At 37.9% G+C, this 22,783-nt stretch overlaps 1 protein-coding gene and 1 long non-coding RNA gene across 2 annotated transcripts; one reads left to right on the forward strand and one right to left on the reverse strand.

Annotated features, from left to right (window-relative positions):
* Window positions 1-414: 414 nt before the first annotated feature.
* Window positions 415-5,289, reverse strand: LOC142169930 (uncharacterized). Its single transcript, XR_012699561.1, has 3 exons — window positions 2,956-5,289; window positions 1,859-1,919; window positions 415-778 (listed from the first exon to the last, which is right to left on the reverse strand). It is a non-coding gene; the product is annotated as an uncharacterized LOC142169930 (long non-coding RNA).
* A 13,987-nt stretch (window positions 5,290-19,276) lies between these two features.
* Window positions 19,277-21,753, forward strand: LOC107832024 (uncharacterized). Its single transcript, XM_016659824.2, has 2 exons — window positions 19,277-19,823; window positions 20,214-21,753. The coding sequence occupies exons 1-2, from the start codon at window positions 19,449-19,451 to the stop codon at window positions 21,459-21,461; spliced, it is 1,623 nt and encodes a 540-aa protein (XP_016515310.1). The 5' UTR covers window positions 19,277-19,448; the 3' UTR covers window positions 21,462-21,753.
* The last annotated feature ends 1,030 nt before the right edge of the window (window positions 21,754-22,783 follow it).

A 22,783-nucleotide genomic window follows, 5' to 3' on the forward strand; every position in this document is an offset into this window, starting at 1 on the left:
GTTACCAACAAATAGGAAAATCCAGGTTACCAACATATAGGATACGTCAATTGATTTTGCAGATTATTTTTCTAGTATTTTTCTCTATTGTTTTCCTAGCATTTTCCCCTTTTTTCTTCTTCAAAAGACAACCTTATTGTTGTTTTGACAAATATACAATGGCATGCACATCTATTGCTCTTCAATGTGTATTTTTTTCCCATCTTCAACTGTCCAACATACAATATTCAAATAGAAGAAGCTAATATAAAAAGATTCAGCTATGAGATATTTTAACTCATGGAAACACTTTAATTTTATTCATATAACACATGTGCAGAATCCCACAAGGGAACACTCACCTGTAGAAGAAAAGTTGAGAGCTTTAACTTTCAAAACAAGCGTTAAGAGTAGAAGAAAGAATCAGTTCCATGATAATTGTCACTCTTGAAGAATAAAATAACTTACTAAAATAATTCGCAGAGATTTTCTTTATTGAGAGAATTCAATTCCATATTACTCTAACAAATAGTCACTTAAGTAGGCAGCAATATGGATGAATACATATAAAAGCTCTAATGCAACTTAGGATGAATGAAAAAGATTTTGGACAATGCACAACTTTTAGTCAATATTGCAGAGTAAGTTTTTGAGCCGTCCCATGCTTTGACATCCCCTTCCAACCTTCGCTCATCCTATATGTGCTCCAGCCCGCTGCAAGACATCAATTTCTGGTTTCACGACATTAAAAAATGACGCTGAACTACTTCTTCGAGCTGCAAAATTCGAAGCCTTCCACCTACATATATCAGAAGAGGACCACTTCAATAAACTGGATAACATAATAGAGACAATAAATGAAGATTCAACTCAAATAGTAAGACCAGAAGCAATAGCTTTTCAACCACAAAGCACAATCTACAAGGTTTATTTTGGTCCTATAGCTTTTGTATTGAAAAGAGAAACTACATTCAATCAAAGAATTTAAGAGCATGTCACTTGCATAAGAAACTTTAGATATATTTCCTCGTTTTCCTACAAAAAGTAAAAACTTTAAATGGACCAAAATTAGGATTTAAAATATCTTAGTAATCTTTCAACGCATTAGCGCGCTCAAAGGTAAGACATAAGAGGGAAAAAGACATAAATCAGCAATACGACTCACATATACACATTAAGATGACCCGATAACTCAAAATAACTGCATACTCCTACCACTTTTTACAATAACACTAAACTACAATACACTTCATCAATTTCTAAAGTAGTTCTCAATAACATAGAGTTGTACTACATCTTTATTAACTTCTAGTGCAATTAGAATTAATCAATCAATAGAGAATTCAAATCTTCCATTCTGGAAACTGATAATCAAAGTCAGTTAAAAATGTCCCATACATGCAACTTTGGTTCATATATAACTGCATTTGTAAGAAAAAACATGCCAACTCATACAAATTAAACCTCATTGAATTCATTTTTTCTCAAGCACATTTTTGTTGCGTTTGCAGCTATGGGATGTCAAAGAATGGAATAAAGTACCAACTGCCTTCAATCTTAATAAGAAGGCTATTAAATTCATCTTTCGCAAATTCTTGTTTCCTCGACTGTCACGAACCAAAATTCCAATCTATCGTGATGGCGCTTATCTCGATACTAGGCAAGCTGAGAATCTTAATAAATCAAAACTTCTCTTTAAGGTTGAAAATATAATATTTAAATACCATATAAACACTCCCCAAAACTTGGTGTCACTGAATACATGAGCATCTAATACGAATACAAGTATGAAAAATATAGTCTATAATAGTTTGAGACCAAATACAGTGAACAAAGAGATAGAGAAGGAGAGACAAGGTCTGCGGAATACGGCAGCTACCTCAAAATCTCCTGAAAATCAACCGTGCGAAAGGATCAACACCCGATATGTCTGGGAATACCTGGATATGCACACGAAGTGCAGGGTATAGTATGAGTACAACCAACTCAGCAAGTAACAATAATAAATAAGGAACTGAAGATAGTAACGAGCTACACAGTTATGGTTCATTTCCAGTAATTCCAGCAAAGAATATACATGCTATCAAATCTAAGCAGTTTAATGTCAAATCAATTTTTATACAGTTCCTGTTCATGTAATCCGTACATCAACAATCTTTTAGAGATTTCACAACAATGATAGATAGCAACTAAGTGCAACAATAAATGGAAATCAAGTACAACTTTTTAGGACAACAATCATTCCCTGGGCTCCCAGCCCTCATCACTCACTCTCAATGGGTACCCGCGCTTACTGGGGTTGTACAGACTCCGGAGGGGCTCCTATATCCCAAGCACTATAATCTGCACGGACAACTCACGTGCCATAATATAAATATCTGGATCTGCACGGCCAACTCACGTGCTGCACGACCAACTCACGTGCTATAGTATAATATAAGTATCCGCACGGCCAACTCACGTGCTGTACGGACAACTCACGTGCTGTACGGACAACTCACGTGCTATGATATCAATATCTCACAATCAGGCCCTCAGTCTCTCTCAGTCATAAATCTCTCCAGTCTCTTAGGCTCTCATTAATCATGAAATCAGCCCAAACAATAATGATATGATGTATCAAAAATAATAACAGAGACTGAGATAAAATGTGCAAGTAAAAACTGAGACTGAGTACATATAGCATTTAGCAGGCAATTCAACAAGTACGCGACCTCTATGGGTCCCAACAGTACTATCACATAGCCTAAGCATAATTTCTAACATGATTTACAGTCAAATTTTTATCAACACATGGAGAGCATATAACTAACAACAAATTATTCAACTTTACAGTTTTTCGGGACGGACCAAGTCATAATCCTCTCGGTGCACACCCACACGCCCGTCACCTAGCATGTGCGTCACCTCCAAAATAATCACATGATACCAAAATCCGAGGTTTAATACCCTCAGGACCAGATTTAAAACTGTTACTTACCTCAAAACGTGAACCTCTTTACTTTGATATGCCTTTGCCTCGCAAATCGGCCTCTGAATGCCTCGAATCTAGTCATATATAATTCATTTCAGACAATAAAATTTATTAGAATTAATTCCATAAGAAAATACTAATTTTTCATAAAAATCCGAAATTTAGCTCAAAAATCGTCTGTGGGGACCACGTCTCGGAACCCGACAGAAGTTATAAAATCCGAAAGCCTATTCAACCACGAGTCTAACCATACAAATTTTACCAAAATTCGACCTCAACTCGACCCCCAAAGCTTCAAATCTTATTTTCAAATCCCTAAGTTCCAACCCCCGATTTACACCTCAAAAACATGTAATCTAGTCGGATTATTCGATGATAATTCAATATTAGGGAGTAGAAATGATCACAAGGGACTTACCTCAAGTTTTCCCGTGAAAACCTTGCTCAAAATTGCCCAACCCGAGCTTGAAATGCCCAAAAATGGCAAAAGCTCGGAATCCCTCTCGTTTTGTACTGTCTAGGGATTTTCGCATCTACGGCAACTTGGCCGCTTCTGGGCCAACGGCATGTGCGAAAAGGTCCCGCATATGCGCCTTTGCCCGTATCTGCGCGCTTGTTTGCGCTCCTGTGCAGGCCGCTACTGCGCGCGTCCCTCCGCACTGCACTCACGCAGGTGCGGAATTTTTCTCGCACCTGCGACCACTGTCCCATAGTCCATTTGCGCATCTGTGCTTGCTAGGCTCGCTTCTGCGAGCTCGCACCTGCGATAGAATTTCCGCAGGTGCGATTGCAGCAGAGGGCGGAAACTTCAGTTATTTCTTCTAAGTTTGAATTTGGTCCGTTAACCATTCGAAACTCACCCGAGGCCCCCGGGACCTCAACCAAATGTTTCAACAAGTCCTAAAATATTATACGAACTTAGTCGAGCCTTCAAATCACATCTAACAACAGTAAAACACGAATCACACATAGATTCAAGCCTAATGAACTTTGAAATTTCTAATTTCTACAAATGACTCCGGAACCTATCAAATCACGTCCGATTGACCATAAATTTTGCACACAAGTCATAAATGACATAACGGAGGTATTCAAATTTTTAGAATCGGATTTCGACCCCGATATCAAAAAGTCAACCCCCGGGTCAAACTTTTCAAAAATTCAACTTTCGGTATTTCAAGCCTAATTCTACTACGGACCTCCAAATAATATTTCGGACATTGTCCTAAGACCAAAATCACCATACGGAGCTATTGGAATCATCAAAATTCAAATCCGAGGTCATTTACACATAGGTCCATATCAGGCCCATTTTTCTAACTTAAATTTTTAATTATGAGACTAAGTGTCTCATTTCATTCCGAATTCCTTCCGGACCCGAACCAACTAACCCGGTAAGTCATAAAATAACTATATAGCATAAATTGAGAAGTAAATAGGGGAACGGGGTTATAACACTCAAAACGACTGATCGGGTCATTACATCGGCTCCTGCACAACTGTCTAGTGCAACCTCACTTAATTTACTTATTGTTCATGGATCCTCTATTCTTTCTTTCTTACTCTCTTTGCTTGTTTAGTTGTTGACACAAATTCAACAGTGATTATACAGGTCATCCGCGAACTCTATTTGACACGATTCAGTTAGTTGTATTACTCAATTATTTAATAGAACATTTTATACTCATTAACAGTAAAAACTATTTCTTTAATTTCTTACTATAATGAATTATCTTGTGGTCCGACCCTTCACCGAACCCCGCATATAGAGAGAGTTTAATGCATCGAGCTGTCTTTTTTTACAATGAATTATCTATATTAATTTTTTGTGAATAAGTCATCAACAAATATTAATTAGAAAGAAAAGAAATTACTGATTGCGCAGATTGAGCCATGCCAATTCTGAGAGTAAGGAAAAAGCAATACTATATTAGCTCATGATCTTATGAAACTTCAACCCATCCCTCAAATAAAATTCTTTGTCAACATCTTAGTACTATCTGCAGTTGTTGCAAAAAATAAGCGCCACGTTATGTAAAGGGAAAAAAAAGAATAAAAAGCTTAAACTGAGAAATAAAGAAAACAATTAGACACTTTTTATCCCTCTACTATATATTTAGATTTCTATCTTAAAAATCAGTTTTGTTCAACTAATAGGAAAAGGTAGTTGAGAAAACTAACCTTGGAAATTTTGTCACAACCGAAAATATTTAACAAATAAATGATCTAACCATTTACCAGACTCGATCTTAATGGATGAGATTTCTTGAGATTAAACAAAAGAAGAGGCAGCTCCGATATATCTGCGGCTTTGATACATCCGCAAGCTCCGGCGTACACTCAATCTGTATTGAAGGGGTAGAACGATGGTAGAGTAATAGGTGGCTTTGGGTTGCCTTTGAATTTACACATAAGACATTTCTTTAGGAAGCACAATAAGCAACATCAAGGACAAATAAGTGATTCAGACAAGCAAAAATGGGAGAAGATTAAAGCAAAAATTAAGTGAAAAAGTTACCAGAAATAGAGAGACCTGTCTAGAAGATAAATGTAACTCATTGAGGAGGAGTAGTTCAAAGTGTGGAGGTGAAAATAGGTTTATGAAAGCAGATGAGAGTTCTAGAATTATGACAGAGTGCTTTGGCAGCACTTATACGTGTAGATAGAAAATTAAATTAAATGGCAGAGTAAAATAGCAATTTTGCTCTTGGTCGACCATTCTTGCCTCTTCTATATAATAGAAACTTCATCACCTTCATCCTTTGGATACACTTTCAAAAATAGATCATCTTGTGGGCGGCCTAGTGTTATGTAAGTGATTTTCTTTTGGATTTGAGGGGTTAATCTCAGTAATGGTCATTGAACTATCTTTCAATTTCACTAAAGTCATATAACTATTTTTATCACTTAAAAGTAACTAAACTTTATCATTATCACTTAAAAGTCATTTTGCCTCAAACCCCTACCATAAATATGACATGGCATTATATTTTATGATAAAAATCCAAAAATAAATACCACATAAGCTAATATGGGTCATACCCATTTTAGATCCATTTATTCTTTAATGTGATTTGATCCATAATCCAAATGAGTTTCGATAAAAAAATATATTAATTCCACATTAATTTAAAATGATTATCCTATACTACAAAGTTTTGCCTTTTCTGTCACAACACATTCATAATTATTCTATATTAAAATAATCTATGCTAGAAATTTTTTATCTTATTTGTATGCCTCATCTGAGTCATTTTATAACTCTACTGAAGCTAAAATATTATTGTATACAATAGTATTTTAAAATGACTCGGATGGGGCATACAAACAAAATAAGAATTTTCTTGCATAGACTATTTTCGTATAAAATAATTATGAATGACTCGGATAGGGCATACAAACAAGATAAAAAATTTCTAGTATAGATTATTTTAGTATAGAATAATTATGAATGTGTTGTGACAGAAAAGATAAAACTTTGTAGTATAGGATAATTATTTTAAACTTCTGTTTTAAAAAGCGTTTCTGGAGCGATCCCCGGGGCGAGCCTGTGATGACCCAAAATGTTATCTTTAAATTTAATAAGTAATTCTGTATTCTAAGACCTCGAAAAGCACTATTTATCATTCCTCGACTTGCGTGCGCAGTCCGTAAAATTTTTCGGAAAGTTTTCATGTGAAAATAGATTAAAATGGGAAATAGAGCTTTAAAACTCAACTAAGTTGACTTTGGTCAATGTTTTGAGCAAACGGATCCAGACCAGTATTTTGAAAATTCGGGTAGCTCCGTATCGTGATTTGGGGCTTGGGCGTATGTCCGGAATTTAATTTGGAGGTCCCTAACTCAAGTTATGACCATTTAACGGAACTAGCAATTTAAAGTTTAAATATTTTAAGTTTGACCACGGGGTTGACTTTTTGATATCGGAGCCGGAATCCAATTCTAAAAATTTGAACAGCTCTGTTATGTCATTTATGACTTGTGTGCGAAATTTGAAGTCATTCCGGATTCATTTAATATGTTTTGGCACGAGATTTGCAAATTAAAAGTTTAAAACTCAAAGTTCGAATCGGGGTGTGAATTATAATTTCAGTGTTGTTTGATGTGATTTTAGACCTCGAGTCAGTCCGTATTATGTTACGGGACTTGTTGGTATATTCGAGCGGGGTCCCGAGTACCCCGAGAGTGAAACGGATTGAAATCGGAATAAGAATTGGACTTAAGTAAAAATCTGAAATTTGGGTTCTGGTATAATCGCACCTGCGGAATTTTGACCGCAGGTGCGAGCTCGCAGAAGCGAGACTTCATTCGCAAATGCGGCCTTCGCAGGTGCGGCCCTTTTGCGCAGAAGCGGACGTCACAGGTGCGACATTTTGTCCGCAGATGCGGAACCTCGCCTGGCAGCCCCTTTTCGCAGATGCAATATATTTCTCGCAGATGCGAGCTCGCATGTGCGAGCCCAGGCACCGCAGATGCGAAAATGCTAGGCAGAATACATAAAATCGGGTCTTAGCCATTTTTACTTATTTTTTAGTTTGAGTCTCGGATTTGGGCGATTTCAAGGGGGATTTTCACGACTTTGAACTGGGTAAGTGTTTTTTATCATAAAGTGATTATATTTCACAAATCCATGTCTAAATTCATCATTTATTTCGGATTTAGTTGGAAGAAATTGAAATTTTTGTAAAACTTTCCAAAAACGAAAAATTTAAATTTGAAGGTCTATTTGATATCGGAATCGGACAAATTTGGTATGGTTGAACTCGTATCGGAACGTTTGTTCGGATTTCATGAGTTTTTTCGGGATTTGAGACGTGGGTCCCACTACCGAATATTTTAATAAATTTCGGATTTTTATCCGAAAAATTTATAAATTCATATGGAATTAATTCCTATGATTAGTATTGAATATATTGAATTGTTTGTGAATAGATTTGAAGCTTTCGGAGGCAAATTTAAAAGGAAAAGCTATGGTTGAATAATTGATTGGAATTTGCAAAGCGAGGTAAGTGTCGGGGTTAACCTTGACTTGAGGGAATAGAACCCTTAAATTATTTGTTATGTGAATTGCATGTAAACGACGTATAGGTGAGGTGACGAGTGTCTATACGTCGTCAAATTAATTATTTGCCTACTTACTTAAAAAAATCATAAATTGTTTTAAATCATGAATTAATTATTATAATAATTATTTCTCTCCTATTCTTTGTCAAATATTAATTCTTGAATTCTTGCATTAATTGTAACATGCTATGTGAATTATATGTCTTAATTGTTATTTGACATTTAGCATATTATACATTAAACTGTCTATTTTCTCTCTGATTGCCATAATAACTTGCTATTTGTCATTGTTTGTTTCATAATTAAATCATAATTATTGTATGCTTGTTGTCTTATAATTTTATATTAATTGTTGCATTTATTGGAGAAATTTCTTTTAGAAGAATTAGTAAATGAATAAATTAGAGGATCGGGTTGCACGCCGCAACATACTTATTAAAAAATCTATATTGGAGGATCGGGTTGCACGCCGCAACAGACTTACTAAAAGTCAATATTTGGGGGATCAGATTGCAGGCCGCAATAGACTTATTGAAAAGTCAATATTGGGGGATCGGATTGCACGCCGCAATAGACTTATTGAAAAGTCAATATTGGGGATCGGATTGCACGCCGCAACAGACTTATTTAAAAGTCTATATATATATACTTGATTGAAATAAATATATGACAGACTTGATTAAAGAAAAATATTGGGAGAGCGGGTTGCACGCTGCAACAAAATTGAATGTGAATATATTGTGAGAGCGAGTTGCACGCTGCAACAGAATTGTTTGAAATAATAATAGATTATGACTGTTGAGTTGGCTTCAATTCTTATAAATGAGTTACCTGATTTATTTCTATTATTTGTTGTTGTTATTAATATTGCATACAGGTTAATATAAGTGAACCGCCTTAGCCTCGTCACTACTTCGTCGAGGTTAGGCTCAGCACTTACCAGTACATGGGGTCGGTTGTACTAATACTACACTCTGCACTTCTTGTGCAGATTTTGGAGTTGGTCCCAGCGGCGTACCATAGTTTTGCTCGGATTTCAGCTACTCGGAGGAGACTTGAGGTATAACTGCATGGCGTCCGCAGTTCTGAAGTCCCTGTCTATTGTACTTTAGCTGTGTGTTTATTTTCAGACAGGTTTATATTATTCAGACCTTTATTTGTATTTATTCTAGAAGCTCATGCACTTGTGACACCAATTCTGGGATGGTATTTAGACACCGTTGTTTTTATGGATTATTCACTATATTTCAAACTTTGTTTCCGCATTTGCTTCCTTGTTATTCATAAACTTAAAATTGTTTTAAAAATGGATAATGTTATTATAACGTTGGCTTGCCTAGCAAGTGAAATGTTAGGTGCCATCACGGTCTGAAGGTGGAAATTTCGGGTCATGACAGTTGGTGTTAAAGAACTAGGTTACATAGGTCTCACGAGCAAGCTTAGTAGAGTTTGAAGGATCGGTACGGAGACGTCTGTACTTATCTCTCAGAGGCTACAAAGTTTAGGAACAATATCATTTCTTTCTTATTCTGTCGTGCGATTTTATTCTATCATCGATGATTGAACCATTCTACTCTTATTCTCTCGCATATGGTGAGAACACGTAATACCTCTACTGATGGACAGGGACCAGAACCCCCGGTGGCAACTATGGCCAGGGGTAGAGGTCGAGGCCGAGGTCGTGCCAGAGGCCGAGGTAGAGCTCAGTCTAGAGCTCGAGTAGCTGCACCTATTGTAGAACCTCGGGTAGACCTTCAGGATGAGGTCCCAGTTAAGAATGTATCAGTTGGACCAGTTCAGGTCCCGGAAGGATTCATAGCCACTCCAGTACTTTAGGACGCTCTAGTTCGTTTGGTAAGTCTTATGAAGGGCGTGGCTCAGAATGGTACATTTCCAGTGGCACCAGCCGTATCACAGGCTGGGGGGAGCACAAACTCCCACTACTCCTACTCCGGAGCAGATGGCTCCCCAGAATCAGGCTCCACCAGCCCCGCCAGTTGGGGTAGTTCAGCTAGTTGTTGCAGCACAGACCGGTGATAGGCCCGCCATGTCTTTTGAGGCCTTATTGAGACTGGATAAGTTCACTAAGCTCTTTCTAGTTCACTTCAGTGGTACACCTTCTGAGGACCCACAGGATTATCTTGAACGCTGCCATGAGGTGCTGCGGGACATGGGTATAGTTAAGACCAATGGGGTTGATTTTGCTGTATTCCAGATGACGGGTTTCGCCAAGAGGTGGTGGAGGGATTACACATTGACCCGACCAGTCGGATCACCTGCTCTTACCTAGGAGCAGTTCTCTCAGCTATTTCTGGAGAAGTTCCTCCCTATCTTACTGAGAGAGGAATTTCGCAAGCAATTTGAGCGTCTACAACAGGGCAGTATGACTGTTACTCAGTATGAGTCCCGTTTTGTGGATTTATCCCGTCATGATATCCTTTTACTACCTACGGAGGGAGAGAGAGTGATGAGGTTCATTGAGGGACTCACTCACCCTATCAGACTTCAGATGGCCAAGGAGACCGGAAGTGAGATTTCTTTTCAGGCGGCTGCTAATGTCGCAAGGAGGATCGAGATGGTTCTTGCACAGGAAAGAGGGCAGAGGTCCGATAAGAGGCCTCGTCAGTTCGGTGGTTACAGTGGTGCCTCGTCTGGAGTCAGGGGTAATTTTGGTAGGGGTCATCCTGCCAGACCGTTTCATTCAGCACTTTATGTATCTCCCGGTGCTTCAGGGATTCACGATCCTATTATGCCTTACTCTGGGCAGCCAGTATTCAGTGCACATTCAGCTCCTATCAATGCACCACCACTCCAGAGTTACTACAGTGGTTATCCGGATCACCTGGGTCAGCTTCAGCTTCAGCAGCCACGGCATCAGGATGGGTGTTATAAGTGTGGGAACATTGGTCACATCAGGAGGTATTGCCCTAGATTGGCGAGTAACAGATCTCGGCAAGATTCTCGTGCCATCATACCGGCACCGGTTGCTTCACCGCCTGTTCATCCAGCTAGAGGTAGGGGTCAGGCAGTTAGAGGTGGAGGTTAGTCCATTAGAGGTAGAGGTCAGACCGTTAGAGGTGGAGGCCAGCCAGTTAGAGGCCGTCCCAGAGATGCAGTTCAGAGTGGTGTGGCCCAGCCCTGATTTTATACTTTTTCAGATAGGCCTGAGGCCGAGTCATCTGATGCTGTGATCACAGGTATTATTCCAGTTTGCCATAGAGATGCTTCAGTTCTATTTGATCCAGGATCTACTTATTCCTATGTGTCTTCCTATTTTGCTTCATATTTGGTTGTGCCTTGTGATTCTCTGAGTGCTTCTGTGTGTGTATCTACATCGGTGGGAGACTCTGTTGTAGTAGATCATGTCTATCATTCGTGTGTGGTTACTATTGGTAATCTTGAGACCAGTGTGGATCTTCTACTTCTTGATATGGTAGATTTTGATGTCATCTTGGGTATGGATTGGCTGTCTCCTTACCATGCTATATTGGACTGTCATGCCAAGATAGTGACCCTAGCTATGCCGGGGTTACCTCGGTTAGAGTGGAAAGGAACTTTTGGCCATTCTGCCAGTAGGGTTATTTCTTATATGAAAGCTCCGTGTATGGTAGAGAAAGGGTGTCTAGACTATTTGGCTTATATTCGCGATCCCAGTGCGGATGTCCCTTCTATGGACTTAGTACCAGTTGTTCGTGAATTTTCAGAAGTATTTCCTGCAGATTTGCCGGGGATGCCACCCGACAGAGATATTGACTGCTGTATTGATTTGGCTCCGGGCACTCAGCCCATTTCTATTCCACCATACCGTATGGCCCCGCCAGAGTTGAAAGAATTGAAAGAGCAGATACAAGACTTGCTTGATAAGGGATTCATTAGATCCAGTGTCTCGCCCTGGGGTGCACCAGTATTATTTGTAAAGAAGAAAGATGGCTCTATGCGGTTGTGTATAGATTATCGGCAGTTGAACAAGGTCACTATCAAAAATAAATATCTGCTGCCAAGAATTGATGACTTATTTGATCAGCTTCAAGGTGCCAAGGTATTTTCAAAAATTGATTTGAGATCTGGTTACCATCAGTTGAAGATTAGGGCATCTGATGTCCCTAAGACAGCTTTTCGGACTCGGTATGGGCATTACGAGTTCCTAGTGATGTCATTTGGGTTGATAAATGCTCCAGCAGCATTTATGAATTTGATGAATCGGGTGTTCAAGCCTTATTTGGATTCTTTTGTGGTTGTATTCATTGATGATATCTTGATTTACTCCAGCAGTCGAGAGGAGCATGAGCAGCATCTTCAAAGTGTGCTTCACATCTTGATGAATAATCAGTTATATGCCAAATTTTCAAAATGTGAGTTTTGGTTAGACTCATTGCCTTTTTGGGACATGTTGTATCGGCAGAAGGCATAAAGGTGGATTCTAAGAAGATTGAGGCTGTTTAGAATTGGCCTACACCTACTTCAGTTACAGAGATCCGGAGTTTCCTTGGTTTGGCAGGTTATTATCGTCAGTTCGTGGAAGGATTTTCATCTATAGCAAGCACATTGACCAGACTAACCCAGAAGGGATTCCATTCAGATGGTCAGACGAGTGTGAGTTGAGCTTTCAGAAGCTCAAGATCGCTTTGACTACGGCGCAAGTATTGGTATTACCCACAGGTTCAGGATCGTATACGGTATATTGTGACGCATCTCACATTGGGCTTGGTGCAGTATTAATGCAAAATGGAAAGGTAATTGCATATGCGTCGCGGCAGTTGAAAGTTCACGAGAAGAATTATCCTGTTCATGAATTAGAATTGGAAGCCATTGTTCATGCGCTGAAGATTTGGAGGTATTACCTATATGGTGTCTCGTATGAGGTATTTACTGATCATCGTAGCCTTCAGTATCTGTTCAAACAAAAAGATCTTAATTTGAGGCAGAGAAGATGGTTGGAGTTGTTGAAAGACTATGATATCACCATTTTGTATCACCCCAGAAAGACCAATGTGGTGGCCGATATTTTGAGTAGAAAGGCTGTGAGTATGGGCAGTCTTGTGTATATTCCGGTTGGTGAGAGGCCATTAGTTACAGATGTTCATACTTTGGCTAATCAGTTCGTGAGGTTAGATATTTCAGAACCCAGTCGGGTTCTAGCTTGTACAGTTGCTCGGTCTTCTTTATATGAGCGCATCAGAGAGAGGCAGTATGATGATCCTCATTTACTTGTCCTTAAGGACACGGTGCGGCACGGTGATGCTAAACAGGTTGCTGTGGGGGAAGCTGGAGTTTTGCCAATGCAGGGCCGTATTTGTGTGCCTAATGTGGATGGGCTTCGTGAATTAATTCTCGAAGAGGCACACAGTTTTAGGTATTCTATTCATCCAGGTACCACTAAAATGTATCAAGATTTACGGCAACATTATTAGTGGAGGAGATTGAAAAAGATATAGTTGCATATGTAGCTCGGTGTCTGAACTGTCAGCAAGTTAAGTACGAGCATCAGATACCTGGTGGTTTGCTTCAGAAGTTAGAAATTCTTGAGTGGAAGTGGGAGCGTATCACTATGGATTTTGTTGTTGGGCTCCCATGGACTCAGAGAAAATTTGACGCAGTTTGGGTCATTGTGACAGGTTGACCAAGTCAGCCCATTTCATTCCAGTGGCAGTTACCTATTCTTCAGAAAGGTTAGCTGAAATTTATATTCGTGAGATTGTCCGCCTTCACGGTGTGCCCGTGTCTATTATTTTAGATCGAGGTACGCAGTTTACCTCACATTTCTGGAGGGATGTACAGCGTAAGTTAGGCACGCAGGTGGAGTTGAGTACAACATTTCATCCACAGACAGATGGACAGTTAGAGCGCCCTATTCAGATATTGGAAGATATGCTCCGCGCTTGTGTTATAGACTTTGGAGGTTCTTGGGATCAATTCTTGCCACTTGCGGAGTTTGCTTATAATAATAGCTATCAGTCGAGTATTCAGATGGCTCCATATGAGGCATTATACGGAAGGCGATGCAGATCACCAGTTGGTTGGTTTGAACCGGGAGAGGCTCGGTTGTTGCGTACCGATTTGGTACAGGATGCCTTGGATAAGGTCAAGATTATTCAGGATCGACTTCGCACAGCTCAGTCTAGGCAAAAGAGTTATGCCGACCGTAAAGTTCGTGATATTGCATTCATGGTTGGAGAACGAATATTGCTTTGGGTTTCACCTATGAAAGGTGTAATGAGGTTCGGAAAGAAGGGCAAGTTGAGCCCTAGGTATATCGGACCCTTTGAAATTCTTGAAAGGGTGGGTGAAGTAGCCTACGGGCTTGCATTACCACCTAGTTTATCAGTGGTTCATCCGGTGTTCTATGTGTCTATGCTTCGCAAATATCATGGTGATCCGCCCCATGTGTTAGATTTCAGCTCAATCCAATTGGACAAAGATTTGACTTACGAGGAGGAGCCGGTGGCTATTCTAGCCCAGCGGGTCCGGTAGTTGAGGTCAAAGAGTTATCCTTCAGTTCGGGTGCAATGGAGAGGTCAGCCGGTAGAAGCATCTACCTGGGAGTCCGAGTCAGACATGCGGAGTAAATATCCACACCTTTTCTCCAGCTCATGTACTTTTTCTAACTCCGTTCGAGGACGAACGTTTGTTTTAGAGGTGGAGAATGTGATGACCCAAAATGTCATCTTTAAATTAAATAAGTAATTCTGTATTCGAAGACCTCGAAAAGTACCATTTATCATTCCTCGACTTGCGTGAGCAGTCCGTAAAATTGTCCGAAAAGTTTTCATGTGAAAAATGGATTAAAATGGGAAATAGAGCTTTAAAACTCAACTAAGTTGACTTTGGTCAACATTTTGAGCAAACGGATCCAGATCAGTATTTTGAAAATTCGGGTAGCTCCGTATCGTGATTTGGGGCTTGGGCGTATGTCCGGAATTTAATTTGGAGGTCCCTAACTCAAGTTATGACCATTTAACGGAATTAGCAATTTAAAGTTTAAATATTTTAAGTTTGACCACGGGGTTGACTTTTTGATATCAGAGCCGGAATCCAATTCTAAAAATTTGAACAGCTCTGTTATGTCATTTATGACTTGTGTGCGAAATTTGAAGTCATTCCGGATTCATTTAATATGTTTTGGCACGAGATTTGCAAATTAAAAGTTTAAAACTCAAAGTTCGAATCGGGGTGTGAATTGTAATTTCAGTGTTGTTTGATGTGATTTTAGACCCCGAGTCAGTCCGTATTATGTTACGGGACTTGTTGGTATATTCGAGCGGGGTCCCGAGTACCCCGAGAGTGAAACAGATTGAAATCGGAACAAGAATTGGACTTAAGTAAAAATCTGAAATTTGGGTTCTGGTATAATCGCACCTGCAGAAATTTGACCGCAGGTGCGAGCTCGCAGAAGCGAGACTTCATTCGCAAATGCGGCCATCGCAGGTGCGGCCATTTTGCGCAGAAGCGGACGTCACAGGTGCGACATTTTGTCTGCAGATGCGGAACCTCGCCTGGCAGCCCCTTTTCGCAGATGCAATATATTTCTCGCAGATGCGAGCTCGCATGTGCGAGCCCAGGCACCGCAGATGCGAAAATGCTAGGCAGAATACATAAAATCGGGTCTTAGCCATTTTTACTCATTTTTTAGTTTGAGTCTCGGATTTGGGCGATTTCAAGGGGGATTTTCACGACTTTGAACTGGGTAAGTGTTCTTTATCATAAAGTGATTATATTTCACAAATCTATGTCTAAATTCATCATTTATTTCGGATTTAGTTGGAAGAAATTGGAATTTTTGTAAAACTTTCCAAAAATGAAAAATTTAAATTTGAAGGTCTATTTGATATCGGAATTGGACAAATTTGGTATGGTTGAACTCGTATCGGAACGATTGTTCGGATTTCATGAGTTTTTCCGGGATTTGAGAGGTGGGTCCCACTGCCGAATATTTTAATAAATTTTGGATTTTTATCCGAAAAATTTATAAATTCATATGGAATTAATTCCTATGATTAGTATTGAATATATTGAATTGTTTGTGAATAGATTTGAAACTTTCGGAGGCAAATTTAAAAGGAAAAGTTGTGGTTGAATAATTGATTGGAATTTGCAAAGCGAGGTAAGTGTCGGGGTTAACCTTGACTTGAGGAAATAGAACCCTTAAATTATTTGTTATGTGAATTGCATGTAAACGACGTATAGGTGAGGTGACGAGTGTCTATACGTCGTCAAATTAATTGTTTGCCTACTTACTTAAAAAAATCATAAATTATTTTAAATCATGAATTAATTGTTATAATAATTGTTTCTCTCCTATTCTTTGTCAAATATTAATTCTTGAATTCTTGCATTAATTGTTACATGCTATGTGAATTATATGTCTTAATTGTTATTTGACATTTAGTATATTATACATTAAACTGTCTATTTTCTCTCTGATTGCCATAATAACTTGCTATTTGTCATTGTTTGTTTCATAATTATTGTATGCTTGTTGTCTTATAATTTTATATTAATTGTTGCATTTATTGGGGAAATTTCTTCTAGAAGAATTAGTAAATGAATAAATTGGAGGATCGGGTTGCACGCCGCAACAGACTTATTAAAAAATTCATATTGGAGGATCGGGTTGCACGTCGCAACAGATTTATTAAAAATCGGGTTGTACGCCGCAACAGACTTACTAAAAGTCAATATTTGGGGGATCGGATTGCACGCCGCAATAGACTTATTGAAAAGTCAATATTGGGGGATCGGATTGCATGCCGCAATAGACTTATTGAAAAGTCAATCTTGGGGGATCGGATTGCACGCCGCAATAGACTTATTGAAAAGTCAATATTGGGGATCGGATTGCACGCCGCAACAGACTTATTTAAAAGTCTAAATATATACTTGATTGAAATAAATATATGACAGACTTGATTAAAAGGAAAATATTGGGAGAGCGGGTTGCACGCTGCAACATAATTGAATGTGAATATATTGTGAGAGCGAGTTGCACGCTGCAACAGAATTGGTTGAAATAATAATAGATTATGACTGTTGAGTTGGCTTGAATTATTATAAATAAGTTATCTGATTTATTTCTATTATTTGTTGTTGTTATTAATATTGCGTACAGGTTAATGTAAGTGAACCGCCTTAGCCTCGTCACTACTTTGTCGAGGTTAGGCTCAGCACTTACCAGTACATGGGGTCGGTTGTACTGATACTACACTCTACACTTCTTGTGCAGATTTTGGAGTTGGTCCTAGCGGCGTACCATAGTTTTGCTCGGATTTCAGCTACTCGGAGGAGACTTGAGGTATAACTACATGGCGTCCGCAGTTCTGAAGTCCCCGTCTATTATACTTTAGCTGTGTGTTTATTTCCAGACAGCTTTATATTATTCAGACCTTTATTTGTATTTATTCTAGAAGCTCGTGCACTTGTAATACTAATTCTGGGATGGTATTTAGACACCGTTATTTTTATGAATTATTCACTATAATTCAAACTTTGCTTCCGTATTTGCTTCCTTGTTATTAATAAACTTAAAATTATTTTTAAAATGGATAATGTTATTCTAACGTTGGCTTGCCTAGCAAGTGAAATGTTAGGCTCCATCACGGTCCGAATGTGGGAATTTCGGGTCGTGACAGAGCCCCGGTGCGAGGCGTACCAAAAATGCCTCGGGGCGGTGGTGTGGGGCGAAAGTCTCAAGAGATGTACGCCCCGCAATTTGGGGCGTATGCCCGGGCGTTCGGGGCGCGTTTGTTTTAGTAAGGATTAAGCCCTAGAGACTTTTTCAAATTAAAATAAAATTTGTTGAATTAGTCCTTCATATAATACCCAAATTCTCAAAAGTCGGTTTGGTAATTACTCAAAAGGTTTAAAAAGGAACTCAAAAGTATTAAATTTAAAAGTAAAGAGCTTTTTTATTGATTTAAGCCATAATTCATGATTTTCTCAATTTTTTATCTTGTCCGCTAGTGTGCTAATATCTCCCAAAAGCAACGAATATTTAATTTTTATTACAAATACAAAGAGAACTACATTTTTCTTCATAGCAGCAAATTCAAAGTTCAAATTGCAGGTTAACCATCCTTTTTGTTCCTCCATGTAGAAAACTTTATTCTTTTAGACTCAAATTAATTGTGCTTGTAAGTAACGTATGATAGATTATTTTGATTAGTTTTTTGTGGGGATGGAGCACACATATATATAGTTTTCTTCAATTTGTATGCAATTTTACCTGTTTATAAATATTAACTGTCATTATATTATTTTATAAAATATTAAAAATTAAATACCTATGGGGCTTACGCCCCGCTGAGGCATATGTAAAATGCCCCACCTTACGCCCACGCCTTTTAAAATACTGTTTTAAACTAATGTGGAATTAATATTTTTTTTATCGAAACTCATTTGGATTATGGATCAAATCACATTAAAGAATAAATGGATCTAAAATGGGTATGACCCATATTAGCTTGTGTGGTATTTATTTTTGGATTTTTATCATAAAATTTAATTCCATGTCATATTTATGGTAGGGGTTTGAGGCAAAATGACTTTTAAGTGACCATGATAAAGTTTAGTTACTTTTAAGTGACAAAAAGTAGTTATATGACTTTAGTGAAATTGAAAGATAGTTCAATGACCATCAGTGAAATTAACCCTGAATTTGAGTCATATAAATTAGAAATTTAATATCTTTTACACGGTAAATGCAATTATAATCGTGATGAAAGATAACAATTATTTATTATTATCAATTACAAGTAACCTGATTCGGTAAATAGTATAACTTCGAGCTGTCAGTATTGCTTAGAACTTATTAAACTCTTTATTTAAAGATTGCATTCGAAAACATTATAAAAATATTGGAAAAGGATTATTTTTATTTTTATTTTTAAAAAAAGAAAGAGAAAAGAGCTCTCTCAATTGATCACTCATACCAACCGATATGCCTTTATCATAAAAATACTCCTAGGTGCTTAGAACATAGAAAGTTTTTCTCCCTTTTTTTTTTTTTTTTTGTTTTCTATGTTTTCTTTTTCGACTTCTCTTTTACTATATTAAGTTATTATATACACGTGCAACCAATGCCCAAATGACTAGATTTTATTTGTGAAAATTTCACATGTGAAAAGATTTTCGTCTATAACTAAAGGTCCACGATTATTGACTAGAAGAAAACATTTAGAGAATTACAAATCATCCAAATGTGTTGATAGCCTTACGGTCAAAAAAAGACTTTGAATTTCAATTACTTCTTTTGTATTAGTTTTTTTCTTTAATGTTCTCTCGAGAGATCACCTTCCTCTCCTTCTCCAATTTCCCTACTCGGGGTCTCCTTCCACGTTAATGCAAAACTTTTCCCTCGTCGTCCCATCAACGACGGGCGACGAGCGGAAATTCTTTATTTCATTATTAACCACCACTACCACCATCAGTATTCAAAATGCCTCCCAAAATGGGAGTTTTGAAACCATTTCAATTATTGGAAGTAAACATTATTTCTGCCCAAGATTTGGAACCTGTGTCCAAAAAAATGAAAACCTACGCTACCGCGTGGGTCCACCCTACCCGAAAACTTACCACCGGGGTTGATACCGAAGGAAGTAACAACCCCACGTGGAACGACAAGTTTGTTTTTCGGGTAGATGAGGAATTTCTTCGGCAGGACACATCTGCCGTTCAGATTGACATTTATTCCGTCCATTGGTTTCGGGATTCGCTCGTCGGCTCCGTTCGTGTCCTCGTCGGAAATCTCATCCCTCCTCCTACTAGGCTTCAACACCAACACCATATTGGTATGCGTTTTGTTGCACTTCAGGTTTGTTTCTTTCTATTTAATCTCTTTTGATTTAGTCTTTTTTTGTTTACGTCCACGTAGAAAGTTGCATGCATGTATATATTTGATTTTCCTCTTTTTAATCTCCTTTCTCAGTTTCTAAATATAATTTTATAGAGAGGAAATTATGAAATGTAAATTGTCCTCTATTTTTCCTTTTCTGCTATTTGATGTTGCTTATTTCATAGACGAATTCAGAATTTAAAGCTTATGGGTTATGACGACCATTATTTGTCACCGAATTCATAACCCATTTATACTGGGTTCGTAGTTTATTATATGTACATATTTAGTATATTTCTCAACGCATTTCTGCAAACCCGATTTAATAAGTGTGCAATTAGATCTAAAGGTGGATTTTTTTTGGTATAGATACGTCGTCCATCAGGTCGTCCTCAAGGAATATTAAACATTGGTGTGACATTATTGGGTGGCACTATGAGAAGCATGCCATTGTATAGACAATTGAGTATGTCAGCAGTTGGATATCGCGATTTGATGGAAGAAGATGCACATCTTCCCAACTATAACGAAAAAATAGAAACTCAAAATAACAAGGTCGATAACAACAACAACAACAACAATGCCACCACGATAAAACCTATACTACGTCGTACAAAGAGTGAACGTAGCGAACGTGTCACGTTCGATAGTGCCTCAATGGCTAACAGTTCATTAGTTGCAGTTCCTCCAAAAAAGAAGGCTGTGGCTGTAGAAAAAGAGAGTTCAATACTTAGCATTTCCTTTGAACCTCCAAAGCATATGATGAAGAAGAAAGGGAAAGCAAGTTCTGTAATAAGTGGTGCTGAGCTAAGGGAAAAACCAAAAACAAAAGATAAGAAAGGTAAGTCTGGCTCAGTCCTAAGTGATTCAATTGTGAGTAAAGAGTCATCTAGTCTTATAAACAGGCCCAAAGATGATAAGCCCAAGCCCAAAGATAACAATAGGCCCAAAGATGACAAGCCCAAACTCAAACTTATAGAGTTAGAACTTGGGGACAAAGACAAGCCCATAAATGAAAAGAAGACTGGAACTGACTCACCAACAACTAAAGCAGTTGATGAAAAATCTGTTACAAAGTCTAAAGGCTTAGGAGTTGGTGAAATGCCCAAAGAGAAACAAACCACAGTAATAGGAAAACTCATGCCAAGGAATGGTGGATATGATTATGGAGGCCCAAAAGGGTTAGGCCCAGGGAAAAATGGGAAGTTTGTATTTGGAGGCCCATATAAGGCCCATTCAATGTGGTCTGATTCAGAAGTTGGGCCTTCACCCTCTGAAGTGGCTGCAATTATGGCTGAAAAGAAATACCCATTGGAAGAGGAAAAGAGCTCAGTTTTGGATGGTTGGAGTTTGGATGAGAGTGTCGAAGGACTCAGGTCGAAGCTCGAGAGGTGGCGAACCGAGCTACCGCCACTCTACGACCGTGGGATGGCTTCGAGTAGCTACCATTCGACCGGTCGTCACACGAGAAGGCATACTGATGGTGGAAGTGGCTTGTTTTCTTGCTTTGGTAACTTTTATGGTTATGAATGTCAATGCATTTGTGGTAAGCCCAAAAGGAAAAGTTTGAACCCAAAGTTTCAAAGCCCATCAGTTGGAAGCCGGTCATGGGTGTGAAAAGCCCAAGCCCAAGTAAGCGTTCAAGGCCCAACTGCAATAAGGGAAAGGAAAATGAAGGAAAACACATTCAACTTTGCAATTGTATTTTGAAGGAGAACATCCATATACTACAAGATGCTATTAGGGGATTTATGTTGGTTAGGCCACTTTTCCAAAGAAAATATTAATTATTATTGTTTATAAGATGTTGTATTAATTTTTTTTAATTTTGGTTTCTGAAGATAAACTTATCCAGACTATAAATCATTTATTGTCTTATGCATGGTTGATTGCTAATCTTCTTTTCTTATTGTTTCGCAAAAAAGCACTTCGCTCAAACGCTTATAACTATATATATTGGGATCTTTAAGCAAATAATCGATTAATTTCACTGTTTATTTTCTCACACAAATATACATGATTATACAATAATTATACATGATTATATTTATATTATATATATATATATATATATATATATATATATATATATATATATTCGCCTGCTATTTTCTAAAGAATTGTTGTTTAGAAAATTCTAAAGAACACACAAGGAACGTACATTATATTTGGAGGATGTCAGATGCTAGAAAAAATAAGTCAAATAATTTAATCTTAGGGGTCGTTTGGTTCGCGGACAGAATTATCTTGGGATTAATAATCCCTTGGGTTACTTAGTGCTATTACTTTGTTTGGTTCATTGGATTAAAAATGGGATATACCATATATAATCCAAAACATGTATTTGATTTAAAGTTGGATAAACTTGGATAAAATTTTATTTCCTATTTTAACCTTAGATATTTCATGACTTATACAAACGATATTTTTCTTAATAGAAAACTCCACCCAACAATATTTTCTTATTATACTAAATTCAAATACTCAAAGACATTACTTCATTCATCCAAGATGCATGACAATTATATTGTTGCTGCACTGTTGCAAAAGAAGTACACAAACTGAAGCTAAAATAGTGTAGATTTAATGAAAAGAGTGCAGAATCAATGCAGAAAACTGCTGAAACTATGCAAAAAAAGTGCAGAAATAATGTAAAAACATAGCAGAAAAACGCAGGAATCATGCAGAAACTGTGCACCAAGAATGCAGAAAGTGCAGGAACTATGCAAAAATTACTCAAATACAGTGCAAAAAATACAAGAATTGTGCAAAAACTCCAGCAAAAAGAGTACAGAAGCTTATGCAGAAACTGAAACTAAAATCTGCTAAACTGAAACTTAAAAACTACAAACTGAAATTAAAATATGCAGAAATCGAAACTAAAATAAGTGCAGATACCTACAATAAGAAAAAGTGTAGAAACTGCAGTCAAAATCTGC

Source organism: Nicotiana tabacum, chromosome 15 (genome assembly GCF_000715075.1).
Source record: "Nicotiana tabacum cultivar K326 chromosome 15, ASM71507v2, whole genome shotgun sequence".
Taxonomy (NCBI): Eukaryota; Viridiplantae; Streptophyta; class Magnoliopsida; order Solanales; family Solanaceae; genus Nicotiana; species Nicotiana tabacum.

Excerpts from the sequence above, each read along its gene's own strand:
- LOC107832024 (XM_016659824.2), top strand. The coding sequence starts at position 19,449 with ATGCCTCCCAAAATGGGAGTTTTGAAACCATTTCAATTATTGGAAGTA. Across the intron at positions 19,824-20,213 it reads TGCGTTTTGTTGCACTTCAG|ATACGTCGTCCATCAGGTCG; the intron begins GTTTGTTTCTTT and ends TTTTTGGTATAG.